The sequence below is a fragment of the Conger conger genome, chromosome 3 (genome assembly GCF_963514075.1).
Source record: "Conger conger chromosome 3, fConCon1.1, whole genome shotgun sequence".
NCBI lineage: Eukaryota > Metazoa > Chordata > Actinopteri > Anguilliformes > Congridae > Conger > Conger conger.
In genome coordinates, this window is record NC_083762.1 from 57,306,231 (window position 1) to 57,327,907 (window position 21,677).

The window sequence follows — 21,677 nt, forward strand, 5'->3', positions numbered from 1 at the left end:
AATTTTTAAACATGGCCACATTGCATGGATGTTTAATTGATTACATATAACTGATATATATATTTCATCTATTTTTTTATACATTTGATGCCCAATGTGGTAATGTACATATCCAATCCTTCTTTTCACATTGCAGAGTACAGCTAGAGTGGAGTTGGAGGAAGACCATGGTTTTAACATGCAGTCCATGGGCCCACAATTGACCAGCGAATACCAATGAAATGCAGTTTGACTGTATTGTCCCATACCCTCAGTGAGGCCATTGCTATTTGCACATGAAAGCTACCGGGTAAGTCAGCACTGCCACGGTCCGGATTCGATCTGAGATCACCTCAGTCTGGTGCCTTAAATGAATGAGGATTGGATGTACATCATCCCCACATTGGGCAACATTCATTTTTTAAATAAACAAAATAATACATCTATATCAATTATATGTAATCAGTAGCTGACTTTTTCCTATTTGAGAGAGAGATATAAACCTCTCAGTAATTTAACTTATTATGACTGTCTATTTATAAACCTAGGCTGGAGCATTATTTGGTGAGAGGCTTGTTGTTTGTATGCACACCGCACCATGACAACCTTAAGACCCGGTAGGACCTGGTGGAAATGCAGACAAGGATGCATTTGTCAAGTGCCAGCATTACTGAAATATTGCAGTAAAACTACAGTCTACTTCTGTACCAGAAGATTACATTTTACAATGTCCGATGATTTGATGGAGTGGGCAAGGCAGAAGGATATTAAGTGAAGATGTCCTGAAAATACATTTACTGCAAAGTACTCAGTTTTCTTTTTTTGCTCAATGTACTTTCCCTGGACCTGATACAAGATGCAGCAAATCGGCAAAATGGGTGACATGGAAAAACTGTGTTTTTCTTCAAAACTGTTCTTGTTAGTGAACATAAGACAGTGCTTTTAAAGTTTTTGGATTTAAACGGCTCTGTCAATGCACGTCAGAGGTGGAGATGTTTTATCAAAGATTGCAATTTTTCCTTTCCAAGTGTTTTGGCTATGTTGGCTAAGGGTGACATGACTCAGGCAGTAAGAACAGTCGTCTGGCAGTCGGAGGGTTGCTGGTTCAATCCCCCGCCCGGGCTGTGTCGAAGTGTCCCTGAGCAAGACACCTAACCCCCAAATGCTCCTGACGAGCTGGTCGGCGCCTTGCATGGCAGCCAATCGCTGTCGGTGTGTGAGTGTGTGTATGAATGGGTGAATGGGAAGCATCAATTGTACAGCGCTTTGGATAAAGGCGCTATATAAATGCCAACCATTTTCCATTTGTTCTTGCCAGTTGATGATGTATTCACTACACTAAAGTCAGAAACAACAAGTCAACAAGTCTATTGCACAGCAAATCATAACCAGAAACTAGCAATGAAATAAACTTATGCTAAAACATTTAATCACAATGCCAAATTAATGCATTTTATTAATTATTATCACTTTTAAGGTCCAATTTTAAGATGAGCACAGGCTGAGTACTATCAAGATACAGCTTGCCAAATTTCATGCAACTTGGTACTTGCTCTAGCACAAAAACAAAGCAGTGTATGAACCTGTAAAAAAGTGTATGTATTCCATTTCTCATAATTGCCTACCACCACACAAAAAAAGAAAGAAATTGAAGTGTGGTGCACTTCATTTGAGTTGGCACGGAATGTCCCATTTCTGAAAGCAGTAATGATGTTTTCTGTAAATTGATTTGGGTAAGAGTATCAGCTTAATGAATCTAATGTCTAATGCAATAGAACAACAGGTGATAGAAAAAGGCAAACATTACATTAATAGAGGCCTGTATCACAACACATGATTACACATGAAAACCCAGAACAGCTATTGTTATTTAGGTCCATGTTGCAGATTTGGGAAGGTTCCGGGTTTTTATCCAACTAACTCAGGAATTCTGTTTCATGATACAGGCCCCAGGAACTGTAGTAATATGATGATACAAATGTGACAAAAGTCAAATACATTAATTATTAAAATGATAGAAAGGAATTAATAGTGAAATGTTGAACAGAGACTACACTGTCCTAATAGAGTGTACAATATATAGTTTTCCCATATGTTTGAACAAAACATGTATAAAATTATCTGTGTTGTTTCATTAATCCTTAATGGCATTTGGCAGACACTCTTATCCATAGCGACTTACAGTTGATTATAGACTTAAGCTGGAGACAATCCTCCCCTGGAGCAATGCAGGGTTAAGGGCCTTGCTCAAGGACCCAATGGCTGTGCAGATCTTATTGTAGCTACACCGGGAATCGAACCAGCGACCTTGCAGTTCCCAGTCATGCATCTTAACCACTAGCTACAGGCCACCCAATTATTTATTTTTTTTCTTCATTTTTATTGAGCCCACTGTAATTGTTTATGTTGCATGATTAGTACAACAATGATAAGATTCTTTAAGAAATCTTCTGCTGCGTTTGGATACCTAAGACGTTCTCCAGTCCGCTCTCTCTTCCTCATCTTCGCCTCAATCTATTCCCTCATCACTTCTCACCTCTTCGTTTCAGGTTCTTACCGGTCTTCGTTGGCAGTTCGTGAACTGAGAATTATAAGGTTCCAACTGACATTTTTGAAAAAATAAGTTACGCAAACGCCACACAGAGAGGCCCTGGCCGACGGGGATTCGAACCCAGGACCTCCTTGCTGTGAGGCGGCAGTGCTACCCACTGCACCATCCATGCCACCTGTTTAAAAATCATGCAAAACAAAATATTTGGGTATTCTTCAAAACACAGTCATCATAAGTCAAGCAGAGCCAGGCACTTCAATTATCATTATTGGTTTTCTTGCTTGTACTGTGGTACTGCCACTTATTATTTTCAAGAGCATATTCACCTGGACATGATCAGCTACCCTAAATTGTAGATAAAAAGTATCGGGGGTGATGCTTACGATCACAACTTCATTGTCTCTGCCTCGCATCAAGATTCCACTGTTAACACAGTCACCCTGCTAAGTGCAGGCAGAAATTTGATTGGTGCGAAATTACCGAGGACGTTGCTGTTACACATACATAGCCAATCAACAACCTCACGTAATTTTTATGATTCCCAGGGCCCAGTATTTCAAAACTTTTTTGGATAGGATTTCAGTAATCGGATAGGATTAAATCACAAAAAGCTCTTTTTGTCTCTTTCACTGTCCAACAGGTCCATCTGGATTCTGGCATAGAATTTTCTGATGAAGAACTATGATATTTTTGTTTTTGCGCATACCCACTAGGCAATTATTTTAGAATATATAACAGAATATATTTTCAAATAACATCCCAAAGCATTTACTATTTAGTGTTGTGGGTTCTTCTCGAAAATATGTTATTGTCAATTTAGAATGGACATTGTTTTGGAAGGGTTAGTGTTAATTAATGTGCAATCACTGGATAAAACTTTTTTTTTTTTTAAGATGTGCCATGTGTCCCTACATCTACCTTGAATCCATCCTGAATCTACCCTTTCAGTGGGATCAAGATTATCCTGATTTTCAGTATCAAAACTATCCTAATCTCCACTTTATAATTTAGAAACACTCAAAACCAACATTTGATCTAAATTCTAAGCAAATCGTAAATGGTTGGCATTTATATAGCGTCTTTAATTGATGCTTCTTATTCACCCAATCATACATGCACTTACACCCCAACAGCGATTGGCTGCCATGCAAGGTACCAACCAGCTCTGGATTGGATTGGATTACAAAATATGTATCACAATTTTTAGGATCAGGATCGCAGCTTCTAGTTTTGAAATACCCAATTTTGAGATTGAATCCTATCCGATTGCTGAAATCCTATCCAAAGGAAGTTTTGAAATACTGGGCCCTATTCGGGTTGATTGCTAAGTAAACAATGACAACTAACGTTAGCACCTGTTGATACAAGGCAGTCTTTCAATCTAAATAATTGCGGTGTCTCAGTTTAAAAATCTATTTAGGCGGCAGGACTCTCATTCGCTCACCATTGGAAAAAGAAGAGTTGTAGCGTAGTGTATCATTTTTTAGACAAACCAGTGCGATACCCGTCACAAACGCGTGATTTCCGAGCGACTCCGCCCAGAGCGAAACCACCCACCCGAGAAATGTGGAAAGAACCTTTAGTGACGTCAGATAAAGTAATTATCACGTGAAACTTGCAGCAGTTTCTGCTCAGGAACCAACCAGGAAGTAAAGTCATGTAAATAACGTTAGCCTGACAGTAGAGTTGTTGACATACTTTTTATGAACACATTGTCCTTTCACATTTATTAATATACATATATTTCTCCAAGAATAAACATTAAATATGGCGCATTTCTTCAAAAAGAAGACGGTTGATGGTGAGTTTATTTTCACCGGCTTTGTTTACAATCCAGCTCGCGTTTATGCTAGCTAACTTTAGCCAGACAGTATAATGAACTGAGCTAGCATGCTTAATACAGTGCACGTTTAGCTACTGAACTCGTCTAGGTAACGCTTACTAGACTGCTGTTAGCTGAGCTTCTCTCGTTTTAACTAGCTAACTTTAGTTAAATAACGTTACCGCTAGTCAGTTTACATTCTAATTAACCAAGTTAAATTACCTGTTTGCGGCCGACATTAGGCTAGTAACTCAGCAATGATATGTCGTTGGTAGCTGTCTAGCAACCGTTCGCTGTTATGATAGTCGAATGCCTTTTGGGCCCTTTAGCCCTTTAGCTAAGCTATTTTACAGATGCTAGCAAAGCGTTGATTGTCCATTAACGCTGCAAATTCAAGACTTTAACCAAGGTAACATTGCTATCAATATGCAATAACTTGAATGTTTAACCCGCCGGCAAGCCAACTCTTGATGATATTATCGTTTCCTTCCTTCCTTCCTTTCTTACGCACAATTAAAAATGGAACCAGTCGGAAAGGTAAAATGTAGCACACTATTAGTAGTGACAGTTTTAGACTTGCCATATTCTGGTTCATTCACTCGTCGTATTTTATAGAAAAACGGTCATCATTGTGTTGTATAGCAAATGTACACATTCCACGGGGAAAGGGAGCTTCCTTGTCTATCTTTCTGACAGATGGAAATTTGTTTCTGAAATCCATTTGAGGATTTTCCTTTTTCCAGTTCTGCAATTGATCAGTTCTCTTGAAATTCAATGTGAAATTATTTCAAATGACATTACATTAAGCTACATTACAGTAATTTGGCAGACGCTCTTATCCAGAGTGACGTACAATAAAGTGCAAATCATTGCCAGGGACAAGTGCGCTGAAAACCCAAGGGGGTAGTATGGTTCCAAGTGCTAGAGTGATCACAAAGATACAAACTTGAACCCTTGTTGAATAATCAGATAAACTGACCAAGTAGCAATGCCACTAGAAATACAGTACAGTACAGGCCCCATAAGGAATGCAACTGTGAACATTTGGGGTGACTTCCATTAATGGCAACATTTGCGTCATGTTGCTTTTTATTAGTATGTGTATTTAATAGTGCTGGCCCCTGAGCAGAGGAAACAGCAGCTGCAGAATTGTGATACAGGCTCAGAGCCATGATTAGAAATGAATGTGACCATTGTGACAATTTATGAATTTGTAGAATGCTGGGCATTGGATTTTACCCTGCAACTTTGCTTAATTAAATGTCTGCAGTTTACATAGTGTCTGTGGTGGTGGCACTATTTGACATTTTCATCAACATTAATCAGTTCTGTTCATCAGGCCTATGTTTTGATTTCTGTTACCATGGGCATGAAAGCGATTATTTAAACACAATTGTTAAAATAATCGCATTGCATTAATCATAAATTGTACATTTAGAGACACAAGTACTCAGCTTGAATCTGGAATAGTGGTATTGTCTGTCCGCAGTGAGCCACTGGATCCATTATGAATAACATCAGACTGTCGTTTTTGAGAAGGAAAACAAAATTGCTCTTTTAACCTGGCCTGAGTATTTAGACAAGTACACATCAAAAATTATCATCATGTTTCTGATACATAAGAAAGGTGTTTCTGTAGCCTATTGTTTTGTAATCAACTAACCTTTCACATCCTCAGTTGAGGAATCTATCAAAATCAGTCGTATTGACCCCAAAAAGTATTTTGAGTTTGAGAAACTAATTGATAGAGGAGAATTAAATTTTTCTAATGATACCAAAGTTATCGCTCTGTCCCGTTTCAGCGAGTGACACCTCTTGACATTAAGACATACAGACCATGACAAGTACATTAACATGTAGCCAGCCACGAACACAGCTGATGTGGTTGTTTATGACTGGTGAACGGTGACAAGCTGGCTAGCCTCCAAACAATGCACAACTTTTGTGTTACTTTCACTTTGACATCTTGTGTTAAAAACTGTTTGGCATTAAAGGAGTAACATGGTGGTTGAATGTGATACTTGCCAGTTGTCTTTAGGCAACAATAAAACAAATGTCCATAATCTTTCTATTATTCAGTCATTTAAATATATTTTCAAACTTTTTTTTCCAAAGCTTAAATTTCCCACTATAAAAGTTCACCTGAAATGTTTGGGTGTGGTAATGGGAATTAATTAGCTATGACGTTCCTGTAGGCCAGCAGCACAAACTCTGGGTCACAAATTATAGGGGAGGGATAAGGGGAGTGGTTATCCTCGTGTGACGTACTACTAGGAGAACATTTTCAACCGGTTGAAAATACGACAATAAATTTCAAACGCTTACTTCTCCAAAACTAAAGAACGAACATATTTAATACTTTCATTGTGTTTCTTCAATGCCCTCTTGTGAAAATTAAATAGAAAAACCTAGAATGTGTGACCAACCACCATGTTACTCCTTTAAGACATGCTGCTTATGAAAGCCAAGATATTGTTATACAAAATGAAGATGAAAGCCTAAAACAGCCCAAATTTTTTTTTTTTTTTTTTTTTTACATAAACATTGATTTATGTGAAATTGTTGTGACATATGGCTGATTATGATAAAACCAGTCACATCATCTCACATATAACACCCTGCTTTTCCCTATTCATTGCTGTGACTGCACCCAGTGACCATATCCTCCCTTTCTTCTGCTACAGATGTCATAAAGGAGCAGAACAAGGAGCTCAGGGGGACGCAGAGACAGATTACCCGAGAGCGAGCTGCGCTGGAGAAACAGGAAAAGCAGATTGTAAGCAGAGCAGAAAATGGAGGCCTCTCCCTCCCTCTTCTTTATAGGGTTGCCAGAGTGTGAACCTGCTCCCCACTCAGGCTGTGGCTACCTCCCCTCACTGCCTCTGGAGGCCTGTTCATCCCCCCTGTGTGTGTCACTGTCCACATGCAGGCTATGATGCTGCAACACCGTGTAGGGTCCTCGCACAGGGCACCAAATAAACTGTAGGGTCCTCGCACGGGCCGCCAAATAAATGTAGGGTCCTCGCACGGACCGTCGAATAACGTAGGGATTTTACTCTACGAAACCGGGGCGCCAGTTAATGTTATGTAGCAGTATAACTGCAAAAAGTAATCAGTCTCAAAATTACTGTTATCAGAAATATCTAACCACAAATTTTGTATTTTAATTAATAATTAAAACAACTAATATTAATGATTAAACATACCGATGGTTGTGACGCCAAAACAGACACCGGGTTTAATAAAATATATTTATTAAACAAACATACAAACACAGAACAGATAAACTAACGGGAAGTTAGTAGGGGGTGTGTGTGTGTGTGTGCGTGCGTGTGTGCGTGCGTGTGTGCGTGCGTGCGTGCGTGCGTGCGTGCGTGCGTGCGTCCCTTGGACAAAGGAAAGGGAAATTGGGCGTGTCAGTGATAGAGTTAGCTACTTGTCAGTATATAATATCAGTCAAAACTAAACTAAACACTGGCTATGCCTGAATGTTTGTTCTCTTACTGAGTCCATATGCATTGGATCCAAAAGACGTGCTGTCCTTATAGGAGCTGCGATGGTGCTGTGAATGCGTGTCCTGGAGAGGTGCGCAAAGCTGGGGCTTCTTATACATGTCTTATACGCGTTGCTGTCTGGTCCGCTCGGTTGCTGGAAGGATGTTCGCTGGTCCTTTTTCCGGGTGGAAAGGTTCGTTGATGTTGGTGAGCTTTGCAGGGGAAAGCTGATGTAGCATTCCGTGTACACCAGTTTCCACTCGCTATAGGCCACGAAGTTACCGCAAGGTAACTAGGTGTGTCCGTAGGCCTGGTAGTGCGCTGTGCAGCATTCAGCCTCTGTCCGAGTCTCGGAGCAGATGAGCTGAAGCGAATGGCCAAAAAGGGTGCGTCGAGGACGAGAATGAAGAAAGGCAAGGGAAGAGGGATCCCGAGAACATGTCTTGCTCTTATACGGGAAAGTTTATTGCTGCCGCCATTACAGGATTGGCTGAACCAAGCTAGATGTCATGCGGGGTTGACGTCACGGAATTGTCCTGTGGGATTGTGGGAGTTATAGTTCCTACAACCCACAGCAGTGGTGTTCATTCCTGGTCCTGGAGAGCTGCTGGGTGCGCTGGATTGGTTTTCTTGGGTCTGAATAGGTTGCTGATATTAAGGCAAAAACAAAAACCGGCACACCCTGCAACTCTCCAGGACGTGGAGTGAGAACAACTGATCCAGAGCCTTTCCGCAGTCTGGAACATTTCATAGACAGGAAGGACAAGGCTGAAATTTTGATGTCTGTGTTTTCCCAAGAGTCAGAAGGATGTCATATGTGCTGTCAGCTCTGAGACAGGCAAAGGCAAAGGGAAGAATAGGATGTCTATGTGTTGTGTTCATTCTGGGATTAGTCTGTTTTGAAGTTACCATCATCATCACGTCAACATCGTAGTTGTTTAGATGACACTTTTATCCAAAGCGACTTACAGTTTATTAAAGGAAGACGTTTTGGGAAATACACCTTTTTTCCGATTTACCCAGACTTAGACGAGAAGTTCGATTCAGTTTCCATGTTAGCATAACGTGTTAGCTTAGCATAAATACTTGAAGCCTTTTGGGGTTAGCAGCCTACCTCCTTCAAAGAAATACACCTTACAGCAACTCTGAAGCTGTCATATTTACACCAGGTATCATAGGTATTATATTATATAGGTACTATAACCACTGAACACACATGTATCCTTCCATCTTCTGCTGGTTGAGTGCAGTGATCCGTGCACCTTCTGAAGGAATCTAGCTCTTGTGCTGGATCTAGCTATACCTTCAGAAGGTGCACAGATACATGTGTGTTCAGCGGTTATAGTTCCAAACATCTAAGTTCTCCGAAAACAATGTCTCTCGTTTTTACAATTTTTTTCCCCACACGTGTGTTTCAAATACATGATACCTTGTGTAAATAAGACGGCTTCGGAGTTCCTGAAAAGTGTATTTCTTCACTTTGAAGGAGGTAGGCTACTGACTCCAATAGGTTTCTAGGCTTTGTGCTAAGCTAACACGTTATGCTAAGATGGAAACCAAGCCAGTGAATGCACAAAAATGCAAATTAAATCGAACATCCTGTCTAAGTGACTTGAACCACCAACCTTCCAGGCCCAGCCACTAGGCTACAGGCTGCCAACACTGGTTGCTGCTTCTCCCTGTTCAGTCTCTTTACTGTCAAAACAAGCAGTAGCCAAGCTTTCCTAACGCATCAACAGGTGGGCATAAGAAAATTTAAAGTTGTTTCTGACTTGGTTTTGTTCAGCCAAAAAGCCAGTAATTGTTTACATTACATTATTGGCATTTGGCAGACGCTCTTATCCAGAGCGACGTACAACAAAGTGCATACCCATAACCAGGGATAAGTTCGCTGAAAGACCCTAGAGGTAAGTACAATTTCAACTGCTACCTGTACAACAAAGATAAGGACAAGGGCAATTTTTTTTTTTTTTTTTTTTTTTTTTTGAACAAACAAACAAACAAACAGAGCAAAAGTCACCAAAGTTAACTATCCAAACACTGCTTACCTAGCCAACTAAAAATACCGATACACAAAGCAAGTCACAGAGACAACAATTAAGGTTCACAGGGAGGTAGGGAGGGATGGGGAGAGGTGCTGCTTGAAGAGGTGTGTCTTCAGCTTGCGCTTGAAGGTGGGGAGAGATTCTATAGTTCTGACCTCAACGGGGAGTTCGTTCCACCACCGTGGAGCCAGAACAGACAGTAGTCGTGAGCGTGAGGTGGAGGTTCTGAGAGGGGGAGGTGCCAAGCGGCCTGTGGAGGCTGAACGAAGAGGTCTGGCAGGGGTGTAGGGTCTGATGATTTTTTGCAGATAAGCTGGGGAAGACCCTTTAACTGCTTGGAAGGCTAGCACCAATGTTTGAATTTGATGCGAGCCATGACAGGCAGCCAGTGGAGGGAAGTAAGCAGGGGGGTGACGTGTGATTATTTGGGAAGGTTGAAGACCAGACGAGCTGCTGCATTCTGGATGAGTTGGAGGGGTCTGATGGCGGACGCTGGGAGGCCAGCCAAGAGGGAATTGCAGTAGTCCAGGTGGGACAGAACCATCTCTTGGACCAGGAGCTGGGTCGAGTAGGGGGTGAGAAAGGGGCGGATTCTCCGTATGTTGTATAGGAAGAACCTGCAAGACCGGGTCACCGCTGCAATGTTCTCGGAAAGGGACAGTCTGCTGTCCATCACCACGCCGAGGTTCCTTGCACTGGGTGACGGCGTGAGTGTGGTATCCCCGAGGGAAATGGAGAGATCCAGATGGGGAGAGGTATTAGCAGGGATGAATATCATTTCAGTTTTACCTGGGTTGAGCTTTAGATGGTGGTTGTCCATCCAGCTCTGGATGTCCCTCAGGCAAGCAGAGATACGGGCTGAAACCTGCGTATCAGACGGCGGGAACGAGACGAAGAGTTGGGTATCGTCCGCGTAGCAGTGGTAGGATAGCCCATGTGCAGTGATCACAGGGCCAAGGGAGCGAGTGTAAAGAGAAAAAAGAAGTGGGCCAAGGACTGAGCCCTGGGGAACTCCTGTGGCGAGGGGCCGAGGTGTCGATACCGAACCAGCCCAGGCAACCTGGAAGGAGCGACCAGAGAGGTAGGACTCAATCCAGTCCAGGGCTGTGCCACAGATGCCCGTTGCTGACAGGGCAGACAGGAGGATGGAGTGATCCACAGTGTCGAAGGCAGCAGAGAGATCTAGAAGAATGAGGACAGAGGAGAGGGAGGCTGCTCGTGCGGCATGAAGTGACTCACTGACGGAGAGGAGCGCAGTCTCTGTCGAGTGGCCCGATCTGAAGCCAGACTGATGGGGATCTGGCAGGTTGTTGTTAGAAAAGAAGGAAGAAAGTTGAGTAGAAGCGGCTCGTTCTATAGTTTTAGAAAGGAAAGGAAGAAGAGATACCGGGCGGTAGTTCTGGATGATGGAGGGATCCAGGGTAGGCTTTTTTAGCAGCGGAGTGATGTGGGCCCTCTTGGAGGATGCCGGAAAACAGCCAGAAGACAGGGAGGAGTTGACAAGGGAGGTGACAAATGGGAGAATGTCAGGTGTGATAGTTTGGAGAAGAGAAGAGGGGATAGGGTCAAGGGCACAGGTTGTAGGGCGGTGGCAGAGCAGGAGTTGAGAAACATCAGAGTCTGTAAGGGGGGAGAAAGTGGAAAAGGAAGGGATGGGCCTAGAGGGGGGGAAGGGCACAGTGAGGGGGGCGGTGGTTGTAAAGGATCTGCGGATGACTGTGACCTTCTCATCGAAGAAATCAGCAAAGTCATCAGCAGCGAAGGAGGACTGAGGAGGAGGAGGCGGTGCGTTGAGGAGAGAGGAGAAAATGGAGAAAAGTTTCTGGGGGTTAGAAGCGGAGTTCTGAATTTGTTTTTGATAGTATTTTGCTTTGGCGGCAGTGACATCGGAAGAGAATGCCGCCAGGAGAGACTGGTAAGTCATGAGGTCGGAAGCGTCTCTGGATTTCCCCCACTTCCTCTCCGCTGCGCGGAGGCTGGCCCTGGAGGTACGGAGGGTGTTAGATATCCAAGGACTGGGAGGGGATGTGCGAGGTGGCTTTGAGACAGGGGGACAGAGAGAGTCAAAGGCGGAGGAGAGAGATGAAAGGAGGGTGGCAGATGCAGAGTCAGCATCTGCCACCAGGGGGTTTGGAGAAGGATTCGAGAGGGGGGAGTGAGGCGGTGACGGTGCTGGCAAAGAAAGAGGGTGAGAGGGAGCGGAGGTTTCGGCGGGCTGAGGAAGTGTGGGTGGGAGGAGGGGGAGGAGGATGGGGAAGAAGAGGGAGGGAGAATGAGATGAAGTGGTGATCAGATGTATGCAGAGGGGTAACCGTGAAATCGGAGCATGAGCAGTTCCTTACAAAGACAAGGTCTAGGACATTGCCCGCCTTGTGGGTTGGAGGAGAGTGTTGCAGGGAGAGGCCGAAGGAGTGGATTAGCGGTAGGAAGGCAGCAGACTGGGAGGCTTCTAGGTGGATGTTGAAGTCTCCAAGGAGAATCAGTGGGGTGCCATCCTCAGGGAAGGAGCTGAGAAGGGTGTCTAGCTCATCAAGGAAGTTTCCCAGGGGCCCTGGAGGACGGTAGATAACTGCAATGAAAAGGTTAGTAGGGTAGGATACTGCAACAGAATGGAATTCAAAAGTGGATATGGACAGGTCAGAGAGGGGGAGAACAGAGAATTTCCACGAGGGGGAAATTAAAAGACCAGTACCACCGCCACGGCCAGAAGGCCGGGGAGTGTGCGAGAAGGAGAAGGAGGATGAGAGGGCAGCGGGAGTGGCGGTGTTGTCAGGTGTGATCCAGGTCTCAGTTAGGGCAAGGAATTGTAGGGACTGGAGGGAGGCATACGCAGGGATGAAGTCAGCCTTCCGAGTGGCAGACTGGCAGTTCCATAGTTCCCCTGTGACAGCAAAGTCCTCACAGGGGGTCAGCGGGGGATAGCTGAGGTTTGAGGGGTTCCGACGCCGTGGAGGCCCACGTCGCAGGGGGTGTCTTCGAGGGAGAGAGCAGACTAGGATGGGGTGAAACATAACATCACAAACGGGGACGGAGCGATGCTAGCGTCGCTCTGACACACCTATTTAAATGGCCTACAATTGCTCACAAGCAATACCAAATCAATTTTGGTAATTGTGATGTAAATTCTTCAAAAGGTCTTACAGAACTGTGGTTACTGTATACAGAGGTCAAGTTTTGAATGCCTGGCCCTGCCCACCTTATTACCATGGCAGTGAGGACCCTGGCTCTCTTTAATGCAGTTTCAGAAGATGCATCTGACGTGTGGCTCGGGGGCCTTAAAGATTGTTTATCCTGTAGGTGTTGATGACCTGTCCATCAACGCCTACATGATGAGTCATCGAGTCATTGTAATGAGGAGCTAGCGGCTGTCCTCCAGCATTCTTACTGTCTTCCTACACTGGCATGAACAATCTTATCCAAAGTAATGATTTTTTTAAATAAACTTTATTGAATAATTATTTTGTGATAGAAAGCTTAACCTTCACATAATTTTACCTCATTGTCGAATAAAAAAATGAATGATAATCACAGCGCATCATATTTGAGGTCATCCCTTATGAAAATGCAAGGAAGGTTCTGCGGCTGAAGTCACACCTCGCTAAATGCTTCCTAAATGCATTTCATTTTAATTTCTGTACGGTCGGCAGTCTAGACACATTGGGAAAATTCAGCAAGGTTTGATATGCCGACTCCCCTTTTGAGGATAAGGTTAAGTGGTTAATTTGTTTTCAGCCGACAGCTTTGGGTAATAGTCAGTGATCGTGTGGAGAACAGCACAAAAGCACGGTAATAGTTTCCATTTTGAAGGAGTAACGGTTGTATTCATTCGCTGAATGAATGTCTGTCATTGTTCAGTTTTTGGAGTATGCATTAATATTGTCTCTGAGGCTCTTTTTCTGCTTTATTCATTCCTATCATTTAAATGGTTGCATGCTGTTCTTGATATCAAATTCCATTTTTATGGACTCAAATACAGCAGGTCTATTTGAGTATACTGTATATTACGCCTTTTCAGCAAGGCTGCCAATTAAATAATGGGAGCCTGTGCAGAAGGGATCTGTCAGCGTTGGTGATGTTGGCTTCACATAGTGCTGTAGGTTCCAGTAATGGCAGTTTGACCTCTTTGCTGCTGTAAGTAATAGTGGTTGAATGTTCTTGTTCTCCTTTATTGTCACAAAGAGTTCTTAACCTTCGCAGATTGTGTGTGGTTGAAGAAAGTGATTAAGCTGATGTCGTTATGACTTAGCATCATAGGGTTTAAAAGACTTGGTTAAAATAAAAGCCCTGCTGTCGGTCTGTCGGATCTTGACATCTTTTGATAAACGGAGAAATTATATTTGGCAACTGCCATTGTAAGGCACTGGCTGGGATGCCATGTTGATTCCATGGTGGGCCACTGCTGTGGTTCCCTAGAGCTAAGGTGCTCATCCCAAAATGATTCAGTTAAAAGTCCAACTGTACATAATTGTCTGAAAACAAAATACCTTTCTGTGCTCGATTGATCTTCCTTGCTGGAATTGAGCCGACCGTGAAGACCAGAAGGTGGGATTTGCGCTTTTTGTGAGTGTTTCACAGGTTCTAATACACCAGACAAGCTCAGTAAAGTGGTGAACTTTGATTTATTGGCCCAGATCTGGTACCTCTTCAGTTCACCTACCACAGCTGGCCAGGGCAGTATGTGTTCTTATGGGAAGAGTGATACAAGGATAAACCTGCCTGGGCCCCGAACATGTCAAAAAGGAGTATGTTTACACTGAGTAAAATACTATAGCCAGGCTTACCTTCAGCAAGGTTGGGGGAATTTTCAGATACCCTATTTGCTGTCTACTGATCGCTTAGAAATGGAGCAGGTTGCTTTGCTAGACTAGAGTAGACCACAGTCCAGGAAGTTCTCTGGGATAAACTTACCGTTTCTGTAAAGTGCATGGGTTCGGTCCCCTCATCACGAGAAGGTGAATCGGCTGGGTATTGTTTCATGCGTCACTCTGCATGATTTAAAAATTATGCTGAGCCCTTGCCTGGTGCGAAATCACGGAAGCCCCGTTCTCTGCTTATATAAGAGATCCTCTCAGTGGACCGATTTTCAGTGCCCCCTTTTCCTCCGTTTCTGTCTGTACGCATTGTGTTTTTCGCAGTGTATGAGTGGATTAGGCACAATAACCGCAGCCTACGTGGAACAGACGCTCTGAGCTGCTGATAAAAATTCTACTCGCGTCTCTAGACATCCTGTCTGCCTGATGCTGTCTGTGCAGCCGTATCATTCTGAATAGACCTGTCATCGAATTTAATTACAGTGTCTTCCGTGTGCTTTGCATAATACCATTTACAGAGCTGTTAAAGGAAAAATAAATCATTTGAGATGGAATTTACTTATTTATTTTCCAGGGGATTCTTACTCATCGTGGTAGCCTTAGTTCTGTCTACTCAGTGTTGTAGAGGACCTTCAGATAGATTAGGCCTAATTGTGACTGAAACCAGACCCGGGTCAAATACATAATTGTTTTGGATTCAAATACTTTTCTGTGCTCAATTGATCTTGCTTAGTGCAATTAAGCCAGCCAAGAGGACCGGAAGGCAGGATTTGCACTTTTTGAGAGGATTTCTTAGGTTCCAATACACCGGACAAGCTCAGGAAAGTAATTAAAGCATAGGAAAGTATTTGAATCCAAAGCAATTATGTATTTGAATGAATGAAACAAACAAACAAACAAACAAGCAAACCTTGGAGCATTTCTTCTTGCAAAAGCCAGGCAGTGTAGATACAGGCTCTGATGGTCTTCCATGAAGAACCGGCATCTGTTATAATCTCTGTTTCCCTTTTCTCTTACAGGAGCTAGAAATCAAGAAAATGGCTAAGTCAGGGAACAAGGAAGCTTGCAAGATTCTGGCTAAGCAGCTAGTGCAGCTGAGGAAACAGAAAACCCGCACGTATGCCGTGAGTTCGAAGGTCACCTCCATGTCCACGCAGACGAAGGTCATGAACTCTCAGATGAAGATGGCTGGCGCCATGGCCACCACGACCAAAGTAAGACATCAATCACACCGCACCGTTTTTACCTCTCCTCCACTTCTCCGAGTGGCTGTGTGCTGAGGTCCCCACCACTGTCTATAGCTGAATTGCTGCCCATTTTCCAACTCAGACCAAAGACCCAGAGGTGGAATTTAAATTTATTAGTATTTATCAGGGACAGTGCACATTTTTCAGTTTCCACATCAATGTAAAAGCGCTAAATGAGTTAGCTAATGAGCTCATTTTCATCTGTGGTCCCTAACCTCCATGTCTCCATGTCTAATTCCATTCCATGTCTTTGGAATATCCAATTTCAGATAGTGAAAGTCCTCCCCATTGTTTTCACCTTGATTTGCTCATTAGCATACTTATTCAGCCAGGAACTTCTAATTTGTGAAATTACCCCTTAACACTCATTTGTTAATGGTCCCATATTGCACACCTTACCAGTGTTTTATTTTGGATCCTGATATCCATAAGATGATACTTGTGTGGTTTTAAGCACCAAAAACTATCTCTATCCAATGTCCATTCTCCAAAGCCTCTCTTGGGCTTTACCAAGAACAGGCTGTTTTACTGACTGTGACTTTAAGGCTCATTGATATCAATGAACCTCTGGTCTGATTGGCTGGCTAGCTCAAATGAGCTGAACACCATCTGTGCTGAGCACTTGGATTTATTCTGGCTGCAAGGTGGGCCACGCTGAAGCAAATGAGCCTGTTGTGATGTCAAATGGCTCATTTAAATTCAATTTTCTTCATACAGATTGTGTGGATTTATTTGAAGACTGTGCTTTGATACTTCTTGACCTTTTATTGCCTTTGGAGTGTGTTATTGGTAATTCTCAATGTCAGGGTCAGAGTTGTGCCAATGAAAGTCAAGGAAACCTATGAAACAGATAAATTATTTAAAAACAATGAAGTGTAAACATAGCAAAGGAGAATACCTGAGTGAGCGACTTCCTTGCTTTTTAATGTTTATGTTCCGCTAGTCTGCATCTCTGAAATTTGTGGGTGTGCTCCACTCTATATATATGCAGCAGAGAACATAGGCCGAACAATCTGCTCATTTCTATACAGTATGCACAAATAGTTCCAGGTAGGGTGCTGCCCTGGTACTCCTGAGAAAGATACATTGACTAGTGTGGCCCTCATAAGGTGACTCGGTTTACATTTCCTTTCCAGACTATGCAGGCTGTGAATAAGAAGATGGACCCCCAGAAGACCCTGCAGACCATGCAGAACTTCCAGAAGGAGAACATGAAGATGGGCATGACGGAGGACATGAGTAAGATTCCCAAAGATTTGTTCGGAATGTGAACATGAATATGTAAATGAATTATTCAGCACGTTATGAATATTGTATCATTTAAATAAATTAACACTCCAAAGTGAAGTTCTGCATTTAAATGTAAAATATGCCATGGGGGAATTGGAACAGGAACTCATCTTCCTCATCCCCACCGCCCGGTTTTTGACACCGCACAGCCTCTTTCCGCTACCAATTACTACCTGTGAACAAATGTATTCCAGTAAAAGCAGATTTATTGACGTGCCCTGGTTGTAAATCCCCCCTCCACTGATGGCTCCTCCTGTGAAGAGTTTGAGAAGGGTTGATGGTGAAAATGAGGCTCCTGGCAGGTTATCCAAGGCGGGCTGCAGTGCGTGCTGGGCTTTGTGGTTTCATCAGTCAATTTTGGCATAGGAAACAAGATGGATGTATTTTTCAGTCAATCCCTGACTTAAATAAATGAATGGTCCAGGTGGAGAATTTGAGATCCCTGGGCTAAATCAATGTCGGCAGCTGTGGCTGGGTATTCTGAATAGCAGATAATGAAAGTGATAGATGTCTGTTCGGAAACGAAGGGCTCGCAGCCATTTTCAGATTTATGGGCTTTTACAACGCATTTCTCCTTCCTCGCCCAGTCAACGACACCTTGGACGAGCTCTTCGAGGGGTCCGATGACGAGGAAGAATCCGAGGGCATCGTGAACCAGGTTCTGGATGAGATCGGCATCGAGATCTCGGGAAAGGTGAGCGGAAACGAACTGCCGTCGCCGTGGCTGGCCGCTGTTGCCATGGCAGTCGGGGGCCATGGGTGATTTTCATTCCTTTATCTCTTTACCCAGCTGTGATATTAGGCCTGAGTATGAGATGTAGTTGCTAGTGGAAACGGACTGGGGCCTGCAATACGGAAGCTGTTTGTCTCTCTGACACGGATTGGATGAATTTGTTAATGCTCTTCATAAAGTGTATCGAAAACATTTCGATTTGTTTCCCCTCAAATAATAACTACCAAATAGTGCACAAGAAACAGCATGATTTAATAATAATTGTATTTCACATTTTCAATGAGCACAATGAGTCGTAATATTCAACGCTAATGATGAGCACAGAGAGCAGTAATATTCAATGCTAATGATGGGCACAGAGAGCAGTAGTAACCAAGGCTAACAGCGAGCACTAGAGCCGTAATAACCAATGCTAATGATGAGCACAGAGGGAAATGTTAACTAATGCTAACAATTAACATGGAGAGCACTCATAACTAACACTAATGTACTCAAGAGAGCAGTAGTAACCAACGCCAACAATGAGCAATGAGAGCACTAATAACCAATGCTAACTAAACACAGCAGTACTAACCAAAGCGAATGATGAGCACAGTGAGCAGTAATAGCCGATGCTAACGATGAGCATCGAGACCAGTAATAACCAATGCTAACGATGAGCATCGAGACCAGTAATAACCAATGCTAACGATGAGCATTGAGACCAGTAATAACCAATGCTAACAATAAACACAGCAGTGGTAACCAGTGTTAACGATGAACACAGAGAGCAGTAGTAACCGACGCTAACGATGAACACAGAGAGCAGTAGTAACCGACGCTAACGATGAACACAGAGAGCAGTAGTAACTGACGCTAACGATGAACACAGAGAGCAGTAGTAACTGACGCTAACGATGAATACAGAGAGCAGTAGTAACCGATGCTAACGATGCTTTGCAGATGGTGGGCGCTCCGTCGGCTGGCAGGAGCCTTCCAAGTGCCTCCACCTCCAAAGCAGCTGGCATCTCGGACGAGGAGATCGAGAGGCAGCTGAAGGCTCTGGGGGTGGACTGAACCCCTCCGCTCCCTCTGCCTGGACACTGGGAATCGTGGGGAGATTTAAGAGCTCCTTCTACAAACCGATGCAACCTCTCCTTTTCTTTCCCTTAGGTATATGCTTTGGGTAGCCGTCGGGCCGGGAGAGGGATGTTTGTTGTACAGAACTGTATGAAAATATGCATTTTTTTCCCCCATGGAGCCAGTCCTTTTGGCTTGTGTGTTTGTTGTTTCTGGGGAATACCTGAGACACTGGAAGCGTGACAGAATAATCAGACAATAGGAGAGGTGCTTGGTTTTTTACTAAATGAACGCACAACCAACACTTGGGAACACTTGGCCTTTGTAATGATTAAAAATGTTGGCTGTCCTGTTGCACTCCATAATTTGGCAGTACAGAGTTTTTTTTTGTGCATGGTAAATAGAAAACTAAGGAAATGAAGCTCACACCAAGTGCAAGTGTGATCAGTCACTGATTTTGTCATTTTGTTCTGGCAATGTTGACATTGTAACACACAGACAAGTCTTCTCTGAACACAAAGAGGTGAAGTGAAGGCGTTTGTCTTTCGATTTAACTAACACTAGCATGAAATCAGCCTAGCATCAGCCGAATCTGACCTCCAGCCAAAATTAATGCATATAATTTAATTTAATGCTAATGGTTATAAAAATAACAATAGTGCAACAGTGGTGTGAAGCTCGCATATTTTTGGGGATTAAATGGTTACAGGATGCCAATATATACTGTACAATGATTATTCATTGCAGTATTTACAGATCAGTCTTGAGTTTGCATTTTAGGTGGTTTGTAAACATATGGATCTTTTACAAATAAATACATATTTATTTGCTATAAGAACAGCTTGCAGCGTACTTCTTGTTCGTCAGATGGAATTGCAGTGGAATACGTTGGACAGCACCCTCCATCTTGAGATTCGAGCTGAGTGTTCACACTGCACCACCAGGCTTTTCCACAGAAAAGCTAAAGGAATTACACATTCCAGTGCCATTACAGGAAATCTTTCAAGCATAAATGACATCCACTGTACAAACTATAAGCTGGCACTTGTGTTTCTGTTTACGGTTTACAGAAGGTATTGACTGGGGCCAGTGCACTGTGGGTATGATTATACAGGGTTCCCGATAGAATGGACAGTTTGCGTTTTTTCACACTTCATATGATCGGCCACTGCAGAGTACACATTGTGTATCACTTTGCTTTATGGGATATTCTAAATTAATATCAAAAGCAACCATGCAATTACAAGTCAATATTCTCTACATGAGAGGTCCTGGAAAACCACAGGGGTCTGCTGGTTTTGTTGTTAAAACGTGATGAACTAACACAAAATCCATACAGCAATTACACTGCTCCACTGAGCAGACTGTCAATGTTGCATCAAATGATTACTTGTTTAAATCACAAAATCTGTTTAAATTTTTAGGGTGAAAACTAAAATAGAAATACTATTTGGCCAGGCTGATGACTCCCATGCATTACACGTACCGTAAATCCTCAAATTGTGGCCGGGGTCTTTTATTTACTTAGGCTGCACAAAGCACAGGCCTTTATTTGTATTCGAGGCAGGGGCGGCGAGCGACTGGTAGCTTGAGAGCAACGTGTTGGAGACCCATGTTGTAGGACAACGACTTTTCATTGGCAACAGTATTAAACCAACCAACAATATAAAATATTAAGAAGAGCTGTTTTATTTCATTGAGTTAAATCGAAACAATGTCTTCTAGTGCTCATGGACTGATAGCCCTACTGGTAGGCAATATTACCCCGGCTTGTATTTGGGGGCCGGCCTTTATTTGTTCGAATCGACCACGCTATTATCCGAGGCCCGGCTTCAAATAGAATCCCGGACACAATTTGAGGATTTACTGCAGATCAGTTTTATGATTGGCTGCTGTGTCATGCTGATAGTCATGTGATTACTGTATCCAACGTGATTAAGAAAAGCATTCTGTACAACTCCATTAATCTATCATAAAACATGTTGATGATAGGGAGCAGCCTGTAGCCTAGAGGCTGGTGCCCATATGGTTGGTTGGTGATGTACAGTACTGTGCAGAAGTCTTAGGCACCCTAGACTTTATTATATATATGTTTATTTTTTGGTGTGTTAGCATAAAATAACACATTTGAGATTTCCAAATATTTATTTTCCAAAAGATTTGTATTTAATTTTAAGAAAGTAACATATTACTGTAAGCAATTTACTACTTTTTACATAAAAACTTCAAGGCTGTCTGAGATCAGAAGCAAGGAGCCAACCAAAGTCTACAGACAAACTGTGGCAAGTACTCCAACATGCTTGGAACAACCTCCCTGCTGATTGTCTTAGCCAACGCTGTCCTGCAGTTCTATATCTCAAAAAATATTGATTACTAAAATGTAAAATGTATAGTATGTTTATTTAGGTCCTTTCATTGAATTCTTTTTTTAAATAATCTTATCTGTACAGAATGTTATACAGGTGCATAAGACTTTTGCACAGTACTGTAGCTACAATAAGATCCACACAGCCATTGGGCCCTTGAGCAAGGCCCTCATTCCTGCATTGCTCCTGCTGAGTCAAATCAACTGCAATTCACTTTTGATAAAAGCGTCAGATAAATAAATTACAAGAACATGCCGTTCAGCCACCTACAGGTTTGAGA

The 21,677-nt window shown here is 42.9% G+C and overlaps 1 protein-coding gene across 1 annotated transcript; it reads left to right on the plus strand.

Annotated features, from left to right (window-relative positions):
* The first annotated feature begins 4,131 nt into the window (after positions 1 to 4,131).
* On the plus strand, positions 4,132 to 19,869 carry LOC133124085 (charged multivesicular body protein 2b-like). The gene is made up of 6 exons (XM_061234968.1): positions 4,132 to 4,331; positions 7,037 to 7,128; positions 15,722 to 15,916; positions 17,086 to 17,188; positions 17,827 to 17,933; positions 18,915 to 19,869. The coding sequence occupies exons 1-6, from the start codon at positions 4,298 to 4,300 to the stop codon at positions 19,026 to 19,028; spliced, it is 645 nt and encodes a 214-aa protein (XP_061090952.1). The 5' UTR covers positions 4,132 to 4,297; the 3' UTR covers positions 19,029 to 19,869.
* The last annotated feature ends 1,808 nt before the right edge of the window (positions 19,870 to 21,677 follow it).

What these genes read in the sequence shown, in the direction of transcription:
- LOC133124085 (XM_061234968.1), top strand. Translation starts at nt 4,298, where the DNA reads ATGGCGCATTTCTTCAAAAAGAAGACGGTTGATG. An exon ending in CCATGGCCACCACGACCAAA is followed by an intron (nt 15,917 to 17,085) that starts GTAAGACATCAA and finishes TTTCCTTTCCAG; the next exon opens with ACTATGCAGGCTGTGAATAA. An exon ending in GCATCGAGATCTCGGGAAAG is followed by an intron (nt 17,934 to 18,914) that starts GTGAGCGGAAAC and finishes GATGCTTTGCAG; the next exon opens with ATGGTGGGCGCTCCGTCGGC.